The sequence below is a fragment of the Phyllobates terribilis genome, unplaced genomic scaffold (genome assembly GCF_046119375.1).
Source record: "Phyllobates terribilis strain yellow unplaced genomic scaffold, ASM4611937v1 Scaffold_3__8_contigs__length_932513732, whole genome shotgun sequence".
Classification (NCBI taxonomy): Eukaryota; Metazoa; Chordata; class Amphibia; order Anura; family Dendrobatidae; genus Phyllobates; species Phyllobates terribilis.
The window spans coordinates 551,285,826-551,308,886 of NW_027362763.1; the positions used below are offsets into that span (position 1 = coordinate 551,285,826).

A 23,061-nucleotide genomic window follows, 5' to 3' on the forward strand; every position below is an offset into this window, starting at 1 on the left:
GATATAATGACTTCCTCTTAGGTTACATTATCACAATGTGGGTTTCTGATCTACAAATGCCTCCAGATCTACAGATGTTGTGTCCTTTAAACATAAGTTACTGGTTTTAGTAGAATTTAGCTCTCATGTCAAGATGTCTTCATCTCTTCAGCACTAGGCCTTCTAAATCAGGTTGTATATCACTGTGAATATTTTACATCTAGAGGAGATAAGTATGCACCAACAGCTTTCTCCACAACTGCTTTGCTGAAAAAGGTGTTGATGTGGTTCTCAAGCAAGTTCAGCTCTGGAGTTACTACATTTTCCCACTACATTACAGATCATAAAATGTTCTGTTTAACCCCTTTGACAAGACGTAAGACTTCTGAATAATTCATGTACAAATAATGAGTTTTATGTCAATATTTATACACATTCATTTTGCTGTCTTTATTTTGGATTGTAAACAATTATATAACTATATCATGTGATGATTTTCCTCGGTAATGGTCACATCACTGAAACTTCGGCTGCCTATACAGTAAATGTAGTCTGTAAAATATAAGGAAATTGCATTGAGAATAATTCCATAAATTGATGTCAATATAATTACTCCTGCACATTCACTTGGCATGTTTTAGACTGGTTTTCTGACAACCCATTTTCAGAATTTAGTCTGACTATTAATGATCATGAAATCATGACAACGAGATCTTCAGTCACCTCCATAAAATGTTCAATTTTTGCAACTTTTTAACAATCCTAAAATTGGTCACATATTAGCAAATCGTAAGTTAGAGCAGTATCCAAAGTTTCGTAATTCTTCTTGATTTCCTTTCAAAATCATTTTTTTTTAGGTCAGGTTTTATTTTTTGCAAAAGTTCTAAGAGGAAATGCAATAATTTTGTGATTGTGTTCAGCAATATCAAAGTGACAATATACAGAAAGGATAATTCAAAAGTGTCAGCTGGTATATCTGTACTTTCTATTGTCAGAGATGGAAAGTGTCCAGTATGACGAAACCAAACCTTTAGTTTTTTATGTTTTGAATTTTAGTGTATGGCTGATGGAAATGTGGAAGTCCTCTCTACTTCTTTTTATCACCATTGTATAATAATGTATGGTCATTTTTTAACAACATTGTTTCAATTTCTAGGTGAAGAACAATGTTAGTACCTGTATATACCGTAACCTTCTCAGCTTACTGTCTAACCAGAGTTACATTATGAGGTGGAGTATACAAACCTCCTCCCTGTGTTAAATGACTGCATTGATAGAAAGGTGCAGAGAACGCCAGGTGAGGAGCAGTCTTGTCGAGAGCAAAAAGCTTTCACTGCTCATTTCCTGTTCTTGTTATTCTTGGCAGCTGGGTGCAATGATTTTCATTATGCAAACATGAGGTCTGCCCAAAAACTTGCGTGTGAGGGAATTCAAAAGTTTACTATATTGTCCCATCCGTTTATGATCTCAGGGCTTCTTTCCTGTGTCAAGTGCTGAACTTCTGACCACTTTTTCTTTTCTTCTACAGGCAAGATCACAGGCAGCCGCCATGTGTATGATATTTCTGAAAAGAACAGGTACATATATAAAACCTTCTTTTTTTTATTATTCTTGATGACTGCAGATATAATGTAGAATCTATTCTATTTCACACAGGATGTAATAGTGAAACTACGGTACGTGTTAGATTTGTGCTGTGCATTTTTTCATTGTCTGCCTGCTCTGAAGTTTGTCACGGTTCATATCTTGGGTGCATGCTTTAATATTCAGTGGATCAATGGAGTTAAATAGCTTGAAAAATGTTACTGCAGTGGTATATAAGTACCAGAACATTTGCTGATTGGATAAAGGTTTTGAAAGTGGGCTTGCTGTAAAGTACCTGATATACCATAGGCTGAGATGATACTGGATAATAGGGTACATATTTTTAAAGGTAACATACTTTGCAGAAATTTACCAGTTCACTTTACAAACTCGTCAGGATCCCATCAACATCTACACGGGAGGTTGACCATTTGATGTGTATTGGGGCCTTCAGACTCACTCCTGACAGATGATGTTGGAGGAGATAAGGATTAGGCAGTTGGAATTCAGTTGCCCGATCCCTTTGTTGTGCCGGAAGATACTATTCTGCCAAATAATTCTGGCAGTGGCTCACTTCGTTCACCCAGACTGACTTTAGATCCACTTAATAGATTTAAATATGTACCATAAAATGATCTGAAATATCTTCAGTCTAATTATCTCCTTGAAGTTAATATTACCTTTCTTACCAAAGCCTTTCAATGCAGCATTGTAGCATTTTAGTTATAGTACTATTACAACATACAACATAGTATTCTGATTTTTATACTAGCATTTTATACTACAGTAGATTTACTAATGCCATCTAAAGGCAAAAATGTAGACAACGCAGTCAAAAGAGGCCCCCAATCTATTACAGCAGCTTAAGCTATTAGATAGATTTGGTGCATCTTTGGCACACATTAGATTCTTTCTTTTCTTACCACTTCTTGGGTAGTCTGCTTTAGACTAGTATTTTTTTTTACCTAAAAAGTTGGCAGATGCCACATCCGACCAGTTTTGCAGCTTGACAAAACATTGCCTTCTTTTTGAGACAAAGATTAAAAAATTATTCGAACATCTGCTCTTTTTGGTGCATTTTATTGATATATTTTTCTAAAATCAGCTGTGGCTGATTCATGAAGATCTACACCATTTTTGTAGCATACATTTTGACAGAAATGTACTCCAGTTCTTGACTGGATCATTATTATTATTATTTATTTTTAAAGAACCATTAGTTCCAGAGTGCTGTACATGTGAAAAGGATTACAAACATATAATATATAGAAAACATTTATGAAACAAAGTAAATAACAGTTACAGACTGGTGCAATGCGGTGAGGAGCATGGCTTACAATCTACAGGGTAATTGGGAAGGAAGCAGTAGGTCAGGTGGTTGGAGCACCTCCGGTGGTAGTGAGGTGGCAGAGGGGTTATTGCAGGTGCTTGGCTCTTCTGAAGAGACGCGTTTTCAGGTTGCATCTGACGGTTCCAAATATGGGAAACAGTTGAAAGTGTTGACGCACTGAATTTCACAGTATGGGGGATGTTCAGGGAAATATTGGGGTGAGGAATGTATGAGCGCTGAGACGAGAAGAAGGTCTTCTTAAGACCGGAGATTTCGCATGGGAAGGTATCGGGAGATTAGTTTGGAGATGTATTGAGAAGAAAAATAATGAACAGGCTTGTAAATCATTGTTAGAAATTTACACTGAATTTATTGGGGAATTGGAAGTCAGTGAAGGGGTTGGCAGAGGGAAGAGGTGTAGGAGTCAGAGGAGAGATGGATTAATGGGGCAGTGGAGTTAAAGATAGACTGGAAGTGTGTGAGAGTGTTAGCCGTGAGGCCACAGAGGAGGATATTGCAGTAGTCGAGGCGTGAGTTGAGGAAGGTATGTACTAACATTTTAGTAGATTCGGGATTGATAAAAGGACGGATTCTGGAAATATTTTTGAATTGGAGGTGGCAGGAGGTGGTGAGGGCTTTGATGCGCAGTTTGAAGGATATGGTGGAATCAACGGTTACACTCAGACAGCAGACTTGTAATACAGAGAAAAGTGTGATGTCATATATTGTGATAGATTGGGTAGGAGGGTTGAGTGAGATGGAAGAAAGATGAGTTTTAGGAAGCGTGAGAAGGAGATTATGACTATATGACTATGACTATATTATGATACTGTGGGATTCTGGGCAGCAGAGTGGTGACGTCTGGACTATATGCTGAGTGTAATCAGCATATAGGTGGTACTGGAAGCTATGGGACTTTATGAGATGTGCCAGGCCAAAGGTATAGATGAAGAAGAATAGGGGTCCCAGGGCAGAGCCTTGAAGAGCACCAACAAACAAGAGGCAGGATAAGGAGGTAGAATGGGAATGTGAGACATAGAATGTGTGGTTATTGAGGTATGAGGATATCCAGGAGAGGGCAAGTATATCTCTGGCAGTGGGGAATGGCACTTATAAGATGCACCTAATTCATTAAATGGCGTATTCAGCTTAATGAACTAGGCATATCTTACGCGTACACCATTTCATTATGATTGGCATGTATAACTTCGGTCTTTTATCAACCTGAAGCTCATTTATTTTCTTTTGTTCTCTATACGTATGTATGTAATACGTGGTATATATATGTATTTATTTTTTATGTTGTCAGTAGATTTCATGCATTTAGGGTGTTGCTATTTTTTTTTTCAAAATTGCTCAACCTGCCATGCTTTCTCACTGTAAGTTCACATAAGAGTATAAAAAAATTGCCTGATCGTTATCCAGAAAACATGGGCAATTATCCATCTGTATTGTTGTTAACCATAAGTAATCTCTACGGAATCCGTTTTATAAATCAGCAATTCTTAAAATTTACAAGACAAAATACAGTTTTCGATGTTAAAGAATTGCAATGTATCTGTAAAAATCAATCAGATACTATACTGTGGTTCTGTTTGGAATCCGTTATTATTTTTTGCGCATTTATAGAATTGAACCGTCGAGACTCATCCAAAATATTGAAGAGTATAGAGCATGTAAATGGCTAAAAATTATTTTGTGTCCAATGATGTGTCTTTTTTATAATTTCACAGCACGGTAAATGCTTCCCATTTCTGTATTAAATACATTATGGAAGATGAAGCTGAGACTGTGTTATCAACCAGCTCTAAACAGTTTGGTTTGCTTTCTACATAAGCAAAGAAAAATCAGATAGGCTTGTCCCACGAATAAAGTACATTTTAATTAATACATCTTAACATAAAATATTGGAATAATATAATATGTAAGATCAGTAAACAGCATATGGTCCAATGGCCTAATTTAAATATGTAATAACAAAGGATAAAAAACCTTGAATAATACAGATAATAAAGCATGATGCCAACAAAAGTGCCCCCAAACACAGTATGATACACCCACAGTGAATTCATCCACAGTACCCTCCACATGCACAGTATGATGACCCTACTGTACCCCCTCCCTCAATTCCCACCAACAAAGAATGGTGACCCCATTACAGTATGATTCTCCAGCTGTAATCCCCACGCAAAAAGTGTTCCATACAGTATAATAGCCCCTCAGTATACTGGCCACACATAATGCTCCATACATTATAATAGGCCCCATTTAGTCCTCCATGCAGTATAACGGGGCCCTGCATTGCCTTCCATGCAGTATAATGGTCCATAGTGCTCCATACAGTATAATGGCCCCACATAATGCTCCATACAGTATAATAGCCCCTCAGTATCCTGGCCACACATAATGCTCCATACATTATAATAGGCCCCACGTAGTCCTCCATACAGTATAACGGGGCCCTGCGTTGCCTTCCATGCAGTATAATGGCCCCACATAGTGCTCCATACAGTATAATGGCCCCACATAGTGCTCCATACAGTATAATAGCCCCTCAGTATACTGGCCACACATAATGCTCCATACATTATAATAGGCCCCACGTAGTCCTCCATACAGTATAACGGGGCCCTGCATTGCCTTCCATGCAGTATAATGGTCCCACATAGTGCTCCATACAGTATAATAGCCCCTCAGTATACTGGCCACACATAATGCTCCATACATTATAATAGGCCCCACGTAGTCCTCCATACAGTATAACGGGGCCCTGCATTGCCTTCCATGCAGTATAATGGCCCCACATAGTGCTCCATACAGTATAATGACCCCACATAGTGCTCCATACAGTATAATAGCCCCTCAGTATACTGGCCACACATAATGCTCCATATATTATAATAGGCCCCACTTAGTCCTCCATACAGTATAACGGGGCCCTGCATTGCCTTCCATGCAGTATAATGGCCCCACATAGTGCTACATACAGTTTTATGACCCCACATAGTGCTCCATACAGTATAATAGCCCCTCAGTATACTGGCCACACATAATGCTCCATACATTATAATAGGCCCCACTTAGTCCTCCATACAGTATAACGGGGCCCTGCATTGCCTTCCATGCAGTATAATGGTCCCACATAGTGCTCCATACAGTATAATAGCCCCTCAGTATACTGGCCACACATAATGCTCCATACATTATAATAGGCCCCACGTAGTCCTCCATACAGTATAACGGGGCCCTGCATTGCCTTCCATGCAGTATAATGGTCCCACATAGTGCTCCATACAGTATAATGGCCCCACATAATGCTCTATACAGTATAATAGCCCCTCAGTATACTGGCCACACATAATGCTCCATACATTATAATAGGCCCCACTTAATCCTCCATACAGTATAACGGGGCCCTGCATTGCCTTCCATGCAGTATAATGGCCCCACATAGTGCTACATACAGTTTTATGGCCCCACATAGTGCTCCATACACTATAATAGCCCCACTCAGTGCTCCATTCAGTTTAATGGCCACAAAAAGTGCTCCATACAGTATATTGGGCCTCACATAGCGCTCCATACAGTATAATGGTCTTACATAGTGCTCCATACAGTATAATGAGCATCACATAGTGCTCCATACAGTATAATGGACCCACATAGTGCTCCATACGGTATAATGGTCTTATATAGTGCTCCATACAGTATAATGAGCACCACATAGTGCTCCATACAGTATAATGCACCCCACATAGTGATCCATACATTACAATGGGTCACATATTTAAAAAAAATGAATAAATACTCACCTCTGCCCATTCCCCCGTTGCTCTGTTCTTTTCATGGTGTCTTCAGATCCTCTGCATATCTCAGTACAGCGGGCGCTTTGTAATGATGTCATTGCCCCTGCCCCTGTGAGACGTAGAGGGGAAATGATGAGTAAGGGAGCGTCAGCTGATACTTCCTACTCTATCATTGCTTACAACTGTATTGGCATCCAGGATGCCGGTATAGTTGAAAGTGCTATGCTGGATGAAAGTGCGATGCTGGGCGAGGGACCGGGCATTGCAGGTCAAATACACTAGGGGGATCTGCTCGGTGTCGTGGGTCAAATATGCTCGGGTGACATGCCCAGCGTCGCAGGCCAAATATACTCACTCTGTGGGCCAGATTTGGCCTAAGGGCCGGAGTTTGACATATGTGCTCTAGACAGAGTATAATGGGCATTGATTCCTAATGGTAAAAAATAGAAAGAGCAAGACATCAATGTAGGCTTGATTATGCAGCTGATATTAATTTTCATTTATACAGTGGTGTGAAAAAGTGTTTGCCCCCTTCCTGATTTCTTATTCTTTTGCATGTTTGTCACATGTAAATGTTTCAGATCACAAAACAAATTTAAATATTAGACAAAGATAACACAAGAAAACACAAAATGCAGTTTTTAAATGAAGGTCTTTTTTATTAAGAGAAAAATAAATCCAAACCTACAGGGCCCTGTGTGAAAAAGTGATTGCCCCTCCCTTAAAACATAAATTAACTGTGGTTTATCACATATTTGGGAAGCTGAGTTCAGTTTCCCTAGCCACACACAGGCCTGATTATTGCCACACCTGTTTTCAATCAAGAAATCGCTTAAATAGGACCTGCCTGACAAAGTGAAGTAGGCCAAAAGATCCTCAAAAGCTAGACATCATGCTGCGATCCAAAGAAATTCAGGAACAAATGAGAAACAAAGTACTGTATTTTTCGGACCATAAGACGCACTCTTTTACCCCAGTATTTGGGAGTAAAATGTTTGTTTTTTTTCTTATCGTCCGAACGTTAGCTGTGGTGGTGATAAAGTGGGATTGCAGGGCCCTCCAGGAACACGGTGGCGGTAGCGGCGGCGTCAGCAGAGGTGAGCGGCTGGGGCCGGCAACTGTGCCTGGCTGGTACTGGGGCTGGTGCCGGTGTCGGGCTGTGAGCGGCATGCGGCCTGCGCAGGTTTCCGGTGTGCGCGGCCATCTTCCTAGACCTGTGATCTACAGGAAAATGGCCGCCCGAGCCGGCACATGCGCGGACTGGTAGCTCCGGTGGCCATTTTCCTGTAGATCACAGCTCTAGGAAGATGGCCGCGCACACCAAAAACCTGTGCAGGCCGCACTGCTTCGCCACTTACAGCCCTGCACCGACCGCAGCCCGGTACAGGCCCGAGACCCTGGCCTCAGCCAAAGGCCCCAGCCGAGACCCTGGCCTCAGCCAGAGGCCCCAGCCCGAGACCCCGGCCTCAGCCAGAGGCCCCAGCCTCAGCCCCAGCCAGAGGCCCCAGCCTCAGCCCCAGCCAGAGGCCTCTGCCTCAGCCCCAGCCAGAGGCGGTAATTAAAATCTATCAGTCTGGAAAAGGTTATAAAGCCATTTCTAAAGCTTTGGGACTCCAGCGAACCACAGTGAGAGCCATTATCCACAAATAGCGAAAACACAGAACAGTGGTGACCTTCCCAGGAGTGGCCGGCAGACCAAAATTACCCCAAGAGCGCAGCAACGACTCTTCTAAGAGGTCACAAAAGACCCCAAAACAACATACAAAGATCTGCAGGCCTCTTTTGCCTCAGTTAAGGTCAGTGTTCATGACTCCACTATAAGAAAGAGACTGGGCAAAAATGTCATGCATGGTAGAGTTCCAAGACGAAAACCACTGCTGAGCAAAAGGAACATAAAGGCTCATCTCAGTTTTGCCAGAAAACATCTTGATGATCGCCAAGACTTTTGGGAGAATACTCTGTGGACTGACAAGACAAAAGTTGAACTTTTTGGAAGGTGTATGTCCCATTACATTTGGCGTAGAAGTAACAAAGAAATAGGGAAGGGGGCAAACACTTTTTCACACCACTGTATAACACCATCCCCTTTCTTAGCGTTTTACAGCATAATATTGAGGGAATGGGGATCCTTACAAAGGGTACATTACAAAAGATACTTTGGGGCATATTTATCAATGTTGTTTAATTCTTAGTCTATGTGCCCACGATGCAGAAATGCTCCGGATTTTTTCCTGAGCGTTTCTGCATCTCAATGGCAGAAAAAACGCATGCGGATTGTACATGCGGATTGTACATGCGGATTTTACATGCGTTTTTCCTGCCAGGGACATGCGGAAGTGAAGCATTCTTCACTTGCATTTCCGCATGCGGGTTGACAAGCGCTTTCCAAGCGATTTTAGCATCACTTGGAAAGTGCTTGACAACTTGGTCACACTATATAAATCCATGCAAACGGCATGGATTTATATAGTGTGACCGAAAGAATGTTAAAAAATAAAAAATAAATCTGTCTTTATTCGATGCGTTTCGGCTTGCCGGCAGCTCGCGGTACACTGAAGGACCTGCCGACGTCAGCGTCGCGTGACCCGTCACATGACTAAATGACGTCAGCGCAGGTCCTTGAGTCCACCGCGATCTGCCGGCAAGCACAGCCAAGGACACTGTTGGCCATCAGAAGGTAAGTATAATATTTATTTTTTATTTTATTCTTTTTTTTACAGGTTCTATGGTACCCGGGTCTGGAGGAGAGTCTCCTTTCCTCCAGACCTGGGTACCATCCGCACACTGAAATGCTTGGATTCTGCATGTACAGATCCAGTGATGCAGATTCCAAGCGTTCCAATGCAAGTCAATGGCGGCGAAAACGCAGCGCTTCCGCAAAATAATTGGTAGTGCTGCGTTTTTTTCCGCAATGATAATCCGCAGCGGAAATTTCCGCAGCATGTGCACATGCGGATTATCATTGGGAAACATGGCAGACCTTCTACCAAGCGTTTTTTAAGCGTTTCTGCATCGGAATTGCCACTGCAGAAACGCTTAAACGCATCGTGGGCACACAGCCTTAGTCTAATTGTAAACTTAGACTAGTCATAAAATGTGCCAGTTTATCACAGTGGTTATGCTCTTTTATAAATATGGTACATCATTAGAATGTCTACTCTAAGTTGTCTCCACCTGTTAGTTGGCTTTGTGCCAGAAATTTGTGCCAAAATTTTGGGTACAAAGTGTTGCCTGTTTGGCCACACCACTCTGCCAAAAGACCAGACAAGTCAAGAAATAAGTTTTTAGGTGCAAATTTTCTGGTACATTTAGCTTGAGAAATATGCCACATTATGTAAGAACCTCTATAACGTTGCAATCTACAGAGAATATATTTAGGAGGACAGGGAAAAAAAGGGAGCTTTTGTAGATATGTCAGATGGAGGCCCTCTTGGAATACCAGTTGGGAACTCTTTAACTTAGATTATGTTTGCAGGAGAGGTACATTTTCAATCACATGGAGAGTGTTTGATGGGATCAAGGGAGGGAATTCGAAGAGAGAATGTTGTATGCGCAAATGTAAAGAGGTGACTACAGTAGGACAGCTGTGGTTGCATGTAGAGTTGCTTACATTATCAAAAATAGTAAGGTATTATGGAGCAGAATTAGATGGGAATTTGTAAAATTTACATGAGCATTTTCAATTTGATTCTTTGTGCAAAGAGCAGCCATTGACTAATAAGAGGGGATGATTTGGCAGGAGAGAAATAGGAGAACAGTAGTAAGTGTGGTAAGAGGAGTATGTGAGAAGGTATTGCATTGGTCTAGCCGGGATTATAAGTGTCTGTGATCTCATGTTGCTAGACTCCTATGTAAAATAAGGCTGGACATGGGAAATGTCTTTATGTTGGTGATGGTAAGAGGAGTTGGGAATGTGAAAATGATGTTCAAATAAGAATAAAAGGATTCCCGCAGGCAACAAACTTAGAGACGAGGACATTGGGGTGGTTTTAAATGATAAGGTTATTTTGGGTGCAAAAATAGATTTAGTTGGGTGAACGATGATAAGCTCTGTTTTGTTCTTGTGTTGTTTTAGATGGCTTGTATGACATGAGTAAGGAAATTGCTAATAAGCAGAGACGCTAGAATCTAGATTAGAAATAGAAACATATATTTAGGTGTCATCTTCATATAGATGGTATTGAAAATCATAATTTGACAATTTGGGTAAATCAATATGTTTAGATGGAGAAAAGAAAATGACTAAGTACTGAGCTTAGACTTGTCAGAAAGATAGGAGAGGATCTAAGAGATAACTAACTTTTCTTCTCTCTGAGGTAGTGCCTGCGCCTCCGTCTTTGCTGAACTTAAAAACAAAGACATATCCCAGAATTATCTAAATAGTTACTGAAAAGTTCTTGTTGGCAGATAACTATGTCAGTGTAGTCATTTTCTTACTATATTTTATCACTTATTTTTCATAGAAAAGTTTACTTTATATATATTGCAACTCATTCATTCTGTTGGATTGTTGAATTAAGGCAAGAAGTGAGTCTAATCAGCCAATCACAAGGGTGTTTTAGTAGCTTAGTGACTAGGCTATTCCTGGAAAATTCACACTCGTGCTGCTAATTTTTTAAATGACGTGAATGAGCAGTTATGGGAAGGGTTTTCTTCTTAGATCTTTTTTTAAACTCGAGCTGGCAGAATACATCTTAAGTATTTCAGTCCATTACACTTAGCGTGACCCCTGCAGAGTGTTCTAAATTGCTTACTTTAGTGCCCAAAGCCCATGGGTGCTCAGAGGAACCCTATCTCAAGTGTTTTTTGGTCTTGGATTGGTTGCATTATATTAGTGGAGCCATCTTGCTTTGCTCAATTAAAATGAATAGTAAACCAGATCTAACCATAGAATACTAATTTGAGTTCTAATCTGACCATGGACAACATCTGCATGCATTTTGTATACTGTCCCAGTGTTTGTGGATTTCTTCTGGGAACTACATTTTCTTCTCACACTTAAAAAACATACTGTTAGGAAAGTTAGATTGTGGACCCCAGTTGGGACAGTGAGTGATGACAATCTGTAAAGCACTGCACAATATGTCAGTGCTATATAAGCAATAATATTAAATAAATAATATTATATAATTAAGGTTGGACAATATTGCTTGGAAAATATTCTCATACTGTAATTCTGATTTCTTCTTTTTATGTTTTTCAGGCTGTGTATGCACGCTGTCACTGACAAGAATTGCACCTTAGTCATACAAATTTCCCTGGATTATCCATATCTTGATTGACAAAAATATTTCAACCTCATTTTTGAAGCTTCTGGTCATGCACGAACCTTTTGATTAATGAATATATACTGCTTCATGGAGATATTTATAAAAATACATATTGGTGACTTGATAAAAAGGAAAATGGCAGTGACTCTGATTTAATGAGTAAAGTCAGTCACACTCCATGTGTCTGTATAGCATTAAAGTGAGCTAGCACTGAAGACCAACTTAATCAAAATGGACTCTGGAGACACCATATTAGAGCAAGAATCTACCTCAAGGTGTGGAGAATCCGAGAAAGTATCAAACAGATGGAGACAAGAGCATCCAGCTGTTGTTACAATGAGCACTTATGACAGTCACGAAGGAGAAAGACAGGCTAACCCTGAACTGATTGCAAACCCAACGTCCGTACAGCATTACAGTTCTTTAAAGGTAGGATCACAAAATGAAAGTAGCCAGCAGGTGCCAGGAAAGCAATATGCACAGAAGCGTTCTGGCTCCTATTCTCATCGGCATTCACTTTCTTTTCCCCAGCATAATCTGCACCAACAGAGGCTAGTGCACAGTGCTAAGCCTCATCAGAGCCTTGAAGGACATGCTTATCCATATCACAGTCGTTTGCCTGTTGCTTCAGAGGACTTATTCCTTCGTATTCAAGGACAAAGTGCAGAGTTTTCCAGAAAGAAATTTTCACTTGCTTCATCATATAGCCAATACTCACAGAAGTCTATTGATCAACCAGAAGACACTCACAGAAAGGAGCAAAAGCCCAAAAAACCTGGCAAATATATATGTCCGTATTGTACACGGGCTTGTGCCAAACCAAGTGTGCTGAAAAAACATATAAGATCTCACACTGGAGAGCGCCCGTATCCATGTGTACCCTGTGGTTTTTCATTCAAAACGAAAAGCAATTTATATAAGCACAGGAAGTCGCATGCGCATGCCATTAAAGCTGGATTAGTTCCTTTTACTGACTCTGGTATGTCCAAATTAGACCTTGAGGCTTCTTGCATTGATGTAGAAAATGAAATACATTCTGATGGGGAACAAAGTACAGACACTGATGAAGAGACATTGTTGCTAGTTGAAGATTCTGAAAAACTAAGCCCCATTTCACATATTCCATTGGACGTGAGTGTTAGAAGTGGGGAATTTATAGATCCAGGTTTCCATACTTCAGAGGAATCATTAGGAGGTCCAATGAAAGTGCCAATACTGATAATCCCTAAGAGTGGCATCCACCTACCTAGTGAAAGCCCACATTATGTGACATCTGATTTAATGCACAACCCATCATTAAGTGGAAAAAGTGATGAACTACATACTGCTAGGCAAAAACTTGCACTAAAACTTACAGAAAAGAAAGGGCATGACTATGAGAAGTCCTTAAATCTCCTGAGCCCCCATAGTAAAGGAAGCACAGACTCTGGTTATTTTTCTCGATCAGAAAGTGCAGAGCAAAATATAAGTCCTCCAAATACCAATGCAACCTCTTATGAAGAAATTATCTTTGGTAAATACTGTAGACTTAGCCCTAGATCTTCACTACAAAGTCAAGAAGGCAGTGTATCAATTGTTAACTCCAGCATGATCGAAGAACATATCTCACATTATATGACAAAGAGGGATTTAGATCATAACAAATTAAAGAATATGAAATCAAGATTATCTGGAATTCATACTTCTGATTTGCAAAAAACACATCTAATCGGAGAATCTCCTGAGAAAGAAACAAAGGTGTACTCAGAAATGCCACAGGGCCAAACAGCAGTGTTTTTGGAGCCTTCCGGAGAGACATCAACACTTATGAGAAGCAATTCAATGCCAACATCTTCTGGTGTGAGTTTAAGTGTCCCTACTTCTATTAGAGGAAGTCACTCATTTGATGAACGGATGACAGGATCTGATGATGTGTTTTACCCAGGTCCAACAGGTATTTCTCATCAAAGACTCCTTAGGAGGCAAGGTGCTTTTGAGTTACCATTGGTCTTAGAGGGTCATTCAGAGTTTGATGCATATTCCAGAATGTCAAAGAATGCTGCTGCTGCATATTGCAGGAAAACAATGCATGAAAAACCTGTCTCATCGAAAGAAAAGAAAATGGCTTCAGTGTATGAATATGTCTCAGGAATGCAGCCTAAAAGGTGGGATGATTATGAAGTTCACAAACAAGGATACAGAGATGTACAGTATGTAGGCGGAATGAAGCCAGGGGAGTATTTTGTAGATGTTACAGCACCTTCTCCTCCTCGCTTTGGAACAACAATTGAAAACAGAAAACGTAGGAAAGAAAAGAGTGTCGGAGATGAAGAAGATATTTCTATGCCTAGCAGTTCAGCAAGCAGCCCTGTGATTTTAGATTTTGATACAAAATCACCAAGTCAAGAACCTGCCAGGATTGGATTTTCTATTTCAGGGCAAGAATATGTTTACAGTGGGCCACAAGATCGTTTTGAGATTAGTCGATCACATCAGCAAATTGGAAGTCCTGTACCTGTGTTAGATGAATCATCTTCTGACACAGATAGGGTAGTAGATATAATCAGTAGAAAACCTCCTGGTAATGTCATATCAGTAATACAACACACTAACTCTTTGAGTAGACCTAACTCTTTTGAAAGATCTGAATCCACAGAACTTCTCTCTATCCAGCCAGATAAGGCCTGCTCTCCCTCTGAAACTTGTGACAGTGGAAATACAATGTCTTCTATGAGTCCAGAATGGACTCAGACACCTGACCTTAGTGAATCTACAGGAAGGCCATCTCCATCTCAAAACCAGCAACAGTCTACATATCACATGCCTCCTAAATTGGTTCGTCAACACAATATTACAGTACCTGAGATTCGCGTTACAGAGGAACCAGACAAACCTGAAAAGGAACCAGAAATTCCTGTCAAAGAGCCGGAAAAAACGCAAGAAGAATTTCAATGGCCCCAAAGAAGTGAAACACTGTCTCAACTACCTGCAGAGAAATTACCTCCAAAGAAGAAGCGTCTTCGTTTGGCAGACATGGAAAATTCATCAGGTGAATCTAGCTTTGAGTCAACAGGAACAAGTTTGTCTCGCAGTCCAAGTCAGGAAAGTAACTTATCTCACAGTTCTAGCTTCTCAATGTCTTTTGACAGAGAAGAAATAATAAAATCTACAGTCCCCACAAAGCAGGATGAAATTGGTAGGCCACCTGAATTTTTAACTGTTCCTCCAGGAGCTTACTCACTTTCAGTACCCAGCCACCACCATCACAAAGAAATGAGACGGTCTTCTTCTGAGCAGATACCATGCCCTAGTTTAAGCGAGATTCCTGAAATAAGGAGTAAGTCTTTTGACTATGGAAACCTAACACATGCATCTGTCCCTGGTGCCATCACTACAACCTTGTCTCCAGCCCGTGAGCGTAAAAAATGTTTTCTCGTTCGTCAAGCTTCTTTTAGCGGATTCCCTGAAAATTCTCCATCAGAGCAAGAGCAACTTGGGAACCAAGAACAGCCTGATGTTGCCTACGCAAATCGTAGGTCTTCACAGATTGCCTGGCAGCGTTCTTCATCATCTTCTTTATCAGGATCCATAAATCTTCCTGATGAATCCTTAAATCTAGCTGTTGGTACATCTGCCCAACCTACCTGTACTTCATCACATTATTCACAGCAATCTATAACAAGTCATGATGTGTTGAGAAATCCGCTAGGACCACCATCTTCTTACATCGCCAAAAGACATTTGCCAGAACAGCAGCATATATTTCCACATACTGAGAAAATGTTATATCCACCTGTTCATAATACATTTCAGTTACCTTACACTTCTGTTTGCATGGCTCAAATGCCAACTCATCCTCCTTTGTTGTGGCCATCCTGTATAGATCCTTTGCAGAGACATTTCCAGCATCATTTGCAATCTTTACAAAATACATATTTCAAGCCTCCAACACAGTCAGAGCTGCAATCGTCCTTTTACCTCGGTACTACTCAAGATCCTATTGTATGCAAGTCTCTAAGCTATATTCATAGTATGGAAAAAGGATATCAACCATATTTAGAATCATCATCGTCCTCTAAGAAATCTAAAAATATTCTTTCAAAGCTACAAAGAGATCACAGTGGTGGTTCAAGTGATTCTTCTACTGATCAACAGCTATCTGTGTCTCCTAGTGCTGGCTCACTTCAGCCTTTGTCAGGGCCTGTTGTTCCAGTTAGGATTCAAACACACGTGCCATCGTATGGTAGTGTCATGTATACTAGCATTTCACAAATTCTTGTTACTCACTCTCAAACTAATAGTCCGTCCATAGTAATCTGCTGCAAAGTGGATGGAAGTACATCACAAAGAGTAATGGCAACAAGTGCATCTATGAAAGGTTTAGGATTCAACATAGCCCAAATGCTAGCACCCTGTGGAGAACTGGAGCAATATCCTTTATGGAAAGTGCCACAGACATTGCCATTAGGTTTAGATTCTGCAATCCCTTTATGTCTGGTGTCTAGTTCTGACAATGCATCATCTTTCGGAGGTGGCAAACGCATGCTTTCTCCTGCAAGTAGTCTAGAACTATTCATGGAAACAAAACAGCAAAAACGAGTGAAAGATGAAAAGATGTATGGACAAATTGTTAAAGAATTAAGTGCAGTAGAATTGACTAATTCAGACATAAAAAAGAATTTGTCACGGACCTCAAAACCTCAGTTGGTAAGACAAGGACGAACATTAGATCAAAAAGACAGTCTTACTTCAGCCACTCAGATACCTTCACCCTCACTGTCAAATTCACCACTAAGCATATCATCTTGTGTTGAAAAAACATTGTTGGACTCAAAGTCCAGTGATGCTCCTGAAGGTCGAATGTCACCAGATGAGTTTTACGATGAGGACACGGCTTCTGATATGAGCTTAAGTCCACAGAGGTCATCAAGTGAAATTCTTGAGGATGAACCACTGAAAGACAAAAAGCATTCTGTGGGAATATTAATGCAGTTGTCACAAAGCTCCTCTTCAACAGAGGACGTACAACAAGTTCTCCAGTTCCCAAGCCTGCGGACTACTACTACCGTCAGCTGGTGTTTCCTTAACTATGCCAAACCCAACCACACAGAACAGGAATCACTGAAGTCATCTGTTTATGCTGCATGGTGTATTAGCTCTTGCAATCCCAACCCTTCAGGCCTTAGTACAAGAACATCATTATCACTTCTGAGGTCTAAGCAGAAGAATACGGGTGAAATTTACACCATGGCTGCTATGCACAGATCTGGTGCTGGAAAACTAACTTCTTCAAGTGTATGGAAACTTCAGTTTGCAAAGGTGAGTTGTAATATATAAGTAATAAATTACCCACTAACACACATATTATTAGAGAATGAAATACTATTAGCACACAAAAATTGGAGTAGTAAAATGCATTTAAGAGTATGCTCACATTACTTCCAATGTGTAAGCCAAATGAATCCATAGGATATCATGGACCTAAAGGTTGCCTTTGGTATATGATCATATATCTATTTTTCACTGTGCTAGAAACCATGTACAATTGGCATAGATTTTTTTTTTCTGATGTATATGCAGAACATGTGTAACAAACTTGGTGTGAACAGAGTCTTATCCTAACCAGCAAGCACTATGAGTGAATAGTAATATATACATATTTTTAGACATATTTTTTATATTCAGATTTATTATGGCTCTATTCACATTGTGTTAATGGCCTCATGCTAAGTAGACATCACAAAACATGATGTTAACACACCTAATGGATAGAAATATAAATTCACAATTATAGTGTGTATTAGTCCTAATTTGCAATGTGTAGAGGAGATACATCATAGCAAAGAGGATTCCCACACAGAGCATTTTTATTATGTTTTTAGCACATTTTTTCCAGATTTTTTTTGTTTAATAAAAACACAGGAGCTTTAATTTTTTCTTCCCTCTTTCCAAGAGCCACAACTTTTCTATTTTCCATTCACATAGCCGTATGAGAGCTTGTTTTTTAACTGGACGAGTTGTAATTTTGAATCATTTTACCATATAATGTGCTAAAGAAAACAGGGAAAAAAATTCCACCAGCGGTGAAATGGTGAAAAAAAAATCAATTTTGCCAATGTTTTTGGGTTTTGTTCTTATAGCGTTCATTGTACAGAATATAGAAGTAGCAGTAGTTGCACAGCCCAAAGATATATCATTAGGGTGCTGCATCAGAACAACATTTAATGACCAAAAGGAGGAGAAGGAAGCAATGCAATATTGATGTTCGCACCTTTATATAATATGAAATATATTTTATAGAAAGCCAAAAATCAATACTCCATAAAAACAATTAAAAAACAATTAAAACCCTAAGATAAAAGATCCATACCACTGACATTCCAATATAAATATACATGTACAAAATACACAAAAATAATAATAAATAGATCCCATACACAGATACGGGTGACAATATTTTAAGGAATAAACCTCAAGTATATGAGAAATGTATATATGCTTAGGGTTTATTTCTTAAAAGGGGTTGTCCAGTCAAAAGCGATAAGTCTGCAGTTACGATGTGTGACTGCAGACTTATGAATCCCCCCCCAATACACACATTGTGCGCTGCAGGGATTCGCTGGTTTCAGACTCGGGAACAGAGGGTATGTATGTGTTATACACACCCCTGGCCATTCAGCGCCGCCTCGCTCCATATTCAAGGCCATGCCCTGTCTAGTGACACAGAGGCCAGTTGGCGCTTCTGACAGGAGGGCGCGACCTCGCTCAATACAAGTGTATGGAGAGCGAGGTCACGCCCACTGGCCGGGGGTATGTATAACTCATACATACCCTTCATTACCGGGTCTGAAACCAGCGAAGCCCCGCAGCGCTCAGTGCGAGCACTAGGGGGATTCTTAAGTCTGCAGTCACACAGAGTGACTGAAGACTTATCGCTTTTGACCGGACATCCCCTTTAATATATCGTTACACATATCTGTGTATGGGATCTATTATTATTTATGTATATTTTCTACATGTATATTTATACTGGAATGTCATAGTTTTGCATTTTTGGGGGGATTGTAATAGTTTTTATGCAGTATTGATTTTTGGTTTTCAATCAAATATATTTCATATTATATACTGTATGTGTCCACATCGATATTGTATTGCTTTCTTTTCCTCCTTTTGGTCATTGTACAGTAAAGGTGACATGTCAAAAATGATTCTTTAGGTCAGTACCATGATGGTGGTACCAGATTTACAGATTTTATTTTTATATATTTTAGCCTTTAAATGTTTTTTTATGTATTGTGAAAGGTTAAACACTAAGACGTTCGCTTGTGTTGGTCAATTTAATTTGGTGTTTCTAGTAGCAGTTTACAAAAGATTTCAGGTTTCTGGGACCTATTTGTATTAAGTACAAATTGCTGCTTCCAACCACTAGAATGTTAAAGGAAATCTGTCACCAAGTTGTATCACCTAATCTGGGAACTGTGTGAAGAGTTGGAGTTCTGTGTCAGAGAGCAGAGCTCTGACTCCTGAAAAAATAGAGGCGTAATACATGTTTTAATTCAGTTAATATTACTCAACCAGTTCAAGACAAGAGACATTTTTGGATTTTTTTGCTCGGTTTAAAGAGCTGTAATATTTTTTGGAGATTCACAGCATTTTGCATCTTTTTTTATGATGAGTGGAACCTATTTTTTTATGCTATTTTCAGAATATCTTTTTAGATTTTTTGGCCGATATTGGGTGATATCTGTTGGAAAATAGAGGAAATACGTTTGTTTTTGCAGTTTTCCTTCTTTTTTTTATGACCAAAAAGGATAACTGAAATACATTTTCAAATGTGTTTCCTTTCCCTAAAAATTATTTTTAAATATCGGATACGTTTTTTTTTTTTTTTTTTACAGTGGCTCTTTTTATTTATTCTTTTCCCCTACTTTTTATTTATTTATTTATTTATGTGTTTTTTTGTTTATTTCATATATGTCCTCCATAAGGTCAGGACAGAACTTGGGAAGTATTGCAACATTTAAATACATTTTTAAAATCTGATTTCCCTTGTACCTGAGGCTGGTATATTAGCCCCAGCTGGCAGAGCTAACTGGGTTTCCTAGGATCCAGCAGTTCCTGCTTCATCCCCAGACCCAGCGATCTCATGACCATTGGGTCTGGAGAAGGCAACGTCATCAGCATTTCTTATTACTGTATACACAGCGCCTGTTCAGCACTGTGTATACAGCGATTGGGAAGGTAGAGGCGGTAACAAACCATCTCTGCCTTCTCTGTGTGGAGTCTGGCTGTGTCTTACAGCTGGCTTCCTGCTCTTGCAGCTGCTCTACTATGCAGTGATGTTTTAGAATGTCACCATAGAGTACAACGTAGACCACCCTGATGTTTAAAGTCTATGGGCAGTCCAGAATAATTCAGGAATTTAACCTGCCTTCTCTTAAAATGCAACAAGAGAAATTAAGATTGATAGAGTTAAAGGAGATGCATATAATTAGATTAGAGAAAATACAGCAACTTTCTTGTTATTTATTTTTATGACTTAGATGAAACCTGAGCCGTCCCTACTGGTTACCAGTAAACTTGAAAAGAAGACCGCTGGAAACAGCAAAGAAAGGACAAAGGGAGAAAGTCATGGAGAGAAAGATATTTCAGCTAAACAAACAGAACCTATGAGGATAAAAATATTTGAAGGAGGGTAAGATAATATTCATTTACTTACAAATAAAAGGACAATATTTATCATATGAAAAAATAAGTTCATCTTTGCAATAGCAATATTGTGTTATTAGGATTTTATGATTTGTAGACTTTCTTTAATGACATCTATACAAGTTTCTATTTTTCTAGACATGTAACATGAATCATTGTGCATGAAGACTCGTATTCCCATACCACAGGGCCTTTTATGACTTCATTGTAAAAATTGTGCAGTCTAATAAAAGGCTTAAATGGCTTAATGCTGCTGCAGGAGATTGCCAGGTCTCGCTCTATTACAAGTGAGAGAGAGACCCGTCAATCATCTGCAGTGGTGCTGAGAACAGCCGGCTACTCTCATCTCTGGCTATGGTGGCCAGATGGATCTTTAAATATATTTTCTCTGAAACTAAATGCCAGAGCATTTCATAGAATAATATACGTGACTGCATTAGTGCTGCCAGGCTTTGATTCACACTGACCGTGGTATGGGCAGTATGGATCGCCTGACAGATTTTCTTAAAAGGCACATTCTCACAACTCTCGTCCCTGGATATATCATTTGATTTTGCTCATGATGTTAGAGAGAAGTGTGAAGGATAAATTGATGGAAATGAATTGCTCCAAAAAAGTATTAAATGCTCTAATTGCAGCAGTTTATGTTAAAGAGGTTGTTCAGCCTTAGCCTACAAGTCTGCAGTCACTCTATGTGACTGCAGACTTGTGAATCCTCACATCCTGTGTGCTGTGAGGATTCTCCGTTGCCGGGAGTGGGCAGTCATGTGATTGCAAGTATGCGATTTACATACTTCCGGCCACATTCCAACTAGACTGTGTCCTGTCTCAATACACTTGCATTGAGCGAGGCCACGCTCATCTTGTCGGCATGTGACCACATGTATGCAAATCATATATTTCTGGTCACGTGCCCAGAGCTGGCACCGGAGAACCTCACAGCACACAGTGCACACAATGTCAGAATTCACAAGTCTGCAGTCACATGGAGTGACTGCAGACTTGTAGGCTAAGGCTGAACAACCCCTTTAAGCCAGTCAGAATGATAAAGGATCATCTCAAGGGATAAATTGGATGTCAGCAGGCCCCATCACTATGCTTGGAATACAGAGCCCTTGTTTTCAGTGGAATGAGAATTTGTGCCCCTAGATTGCTGTTTAACTAAGGCCGGATTCATATATGGACGCAATTCCCAGAATGGATACATGGATGTGATTGCATCTAAACCCGCACCAATCAGATATTGATGCCCTATCCTTGAAATAAGCCATCAATATCAAAGTAGAGGGCAACCTATTGATATATGGTAAACTAACCCTCTCTATCTTTTATCTATCTATGACATTTTTAACATATCTATTAAAAAAACATCCTACCTTATAAAATACTGGTTTGAGCTTGAGCTGTAGGGCTTATCAATTATGGAAGCAAAAAAGTATTTGCAGAAAAGTAACTCCAATCTTGGTGCACTTTAAGCCTGGGACTCTTTTCACTTCAGAACTAACGAGCTCCGTTTTGGTGGAAGCAGGTTAGCTTATACTCATTACTTCTGTCTCATAGCTCCTGAATACCGTCTGCTTGTGTCATTTTACAAACATTGAGTGAATCAACACATTTTACTTTGTTTTTGTTTTGTAACCAACAGTTTTAAATCCAATGAAGACTATGTATATGTGCGAGGGAGAGGTCGTGGAAAGTACATATGTGAAGAATGTGGCATACGCTGTAAGAAACCAAGCATGCTGAAGAAGCATATCCGCACCCACACGGATGTACGGCCTTATGTGTGCAAACTGTGCAACTTTGCTTTCAAAACTAAAGGTAAATAGCAATCTCCAGTGTAATGTTGGTTACAGCAAGCTGTGCGGTGTATGGGCCAGGCACATGTATCCTTGGCCTTTATTACGCAGCTTTAGAAACCTTGTGACTATATGTACTATTATATACTAACTTCTGCTATCTACTGTATTGTTTGACCAAGTTGAAGAAGTCATCTATATATATCAGATATTCTTTAAGCCTCATTCAGACGTTAGTGATTTTACACATATGTGAAAAACGGTCCATATGTCATCAGTGTTTTAGATCCCAGTTTCAATCAGAGTTTGGCCAGTATATTGGATTTTACCCTTTCATTAATGATTTTCATGTATAAATAAATAAATAAATGACAAAGCTTCTCCTGTACATTACAATGTTATACACAGACAGCACAAGGATTGTACACTAATGTACAGCCTTTTTGTAGCACTATACTCCAGATTTATCTGTACATATATATATATATATATATATATATATATATATATATATATATATATATATATATGTATATATACACAGTACAGACCAAAAGTTTGGACACACCTTCTCATTTAAAGATTTTTCTGTATTTTCCTGACTA

General features: G+C 39.6%; 1 protein-coding gene across 3 annotated transcripts in view; it reads left to right on the forward strand.

Moving 5' to 3' along the window:
- HIVEP2 (HIVEP zinc finger 2) overlaps positions 1-23,061 on the forward strand; it is a 234,336-nt gene that overhangs the window by 184,388 nt on the left and 26,887 nt on the right. For all 3 annotated transcript variants that reach the window (XM_073671380.1, XM_073671381.1, XM_073671383.1), the window contains 4 exons: positions 1,508-1,556; positions 11,903-17,267; positions 20,492-20,643; positions 22,303-22,478. In XM_073671380.1, the coding sequence (XP_073527481.1) occupies positions 12,201-17,267; positions 20,492-20,643; positions 22,303-22,478 (5,395 nt within the window). In that variant the 5' untranslated portion in view covers positions 1,508-1,556; positions 11,903-12,200. The remainder of the gene's footprint in view (positions 1-1,507; positions 1,557-11,902; positions 17,268-20,491; positions 20,644-22,302; positions 22,479-23,061) is intronic.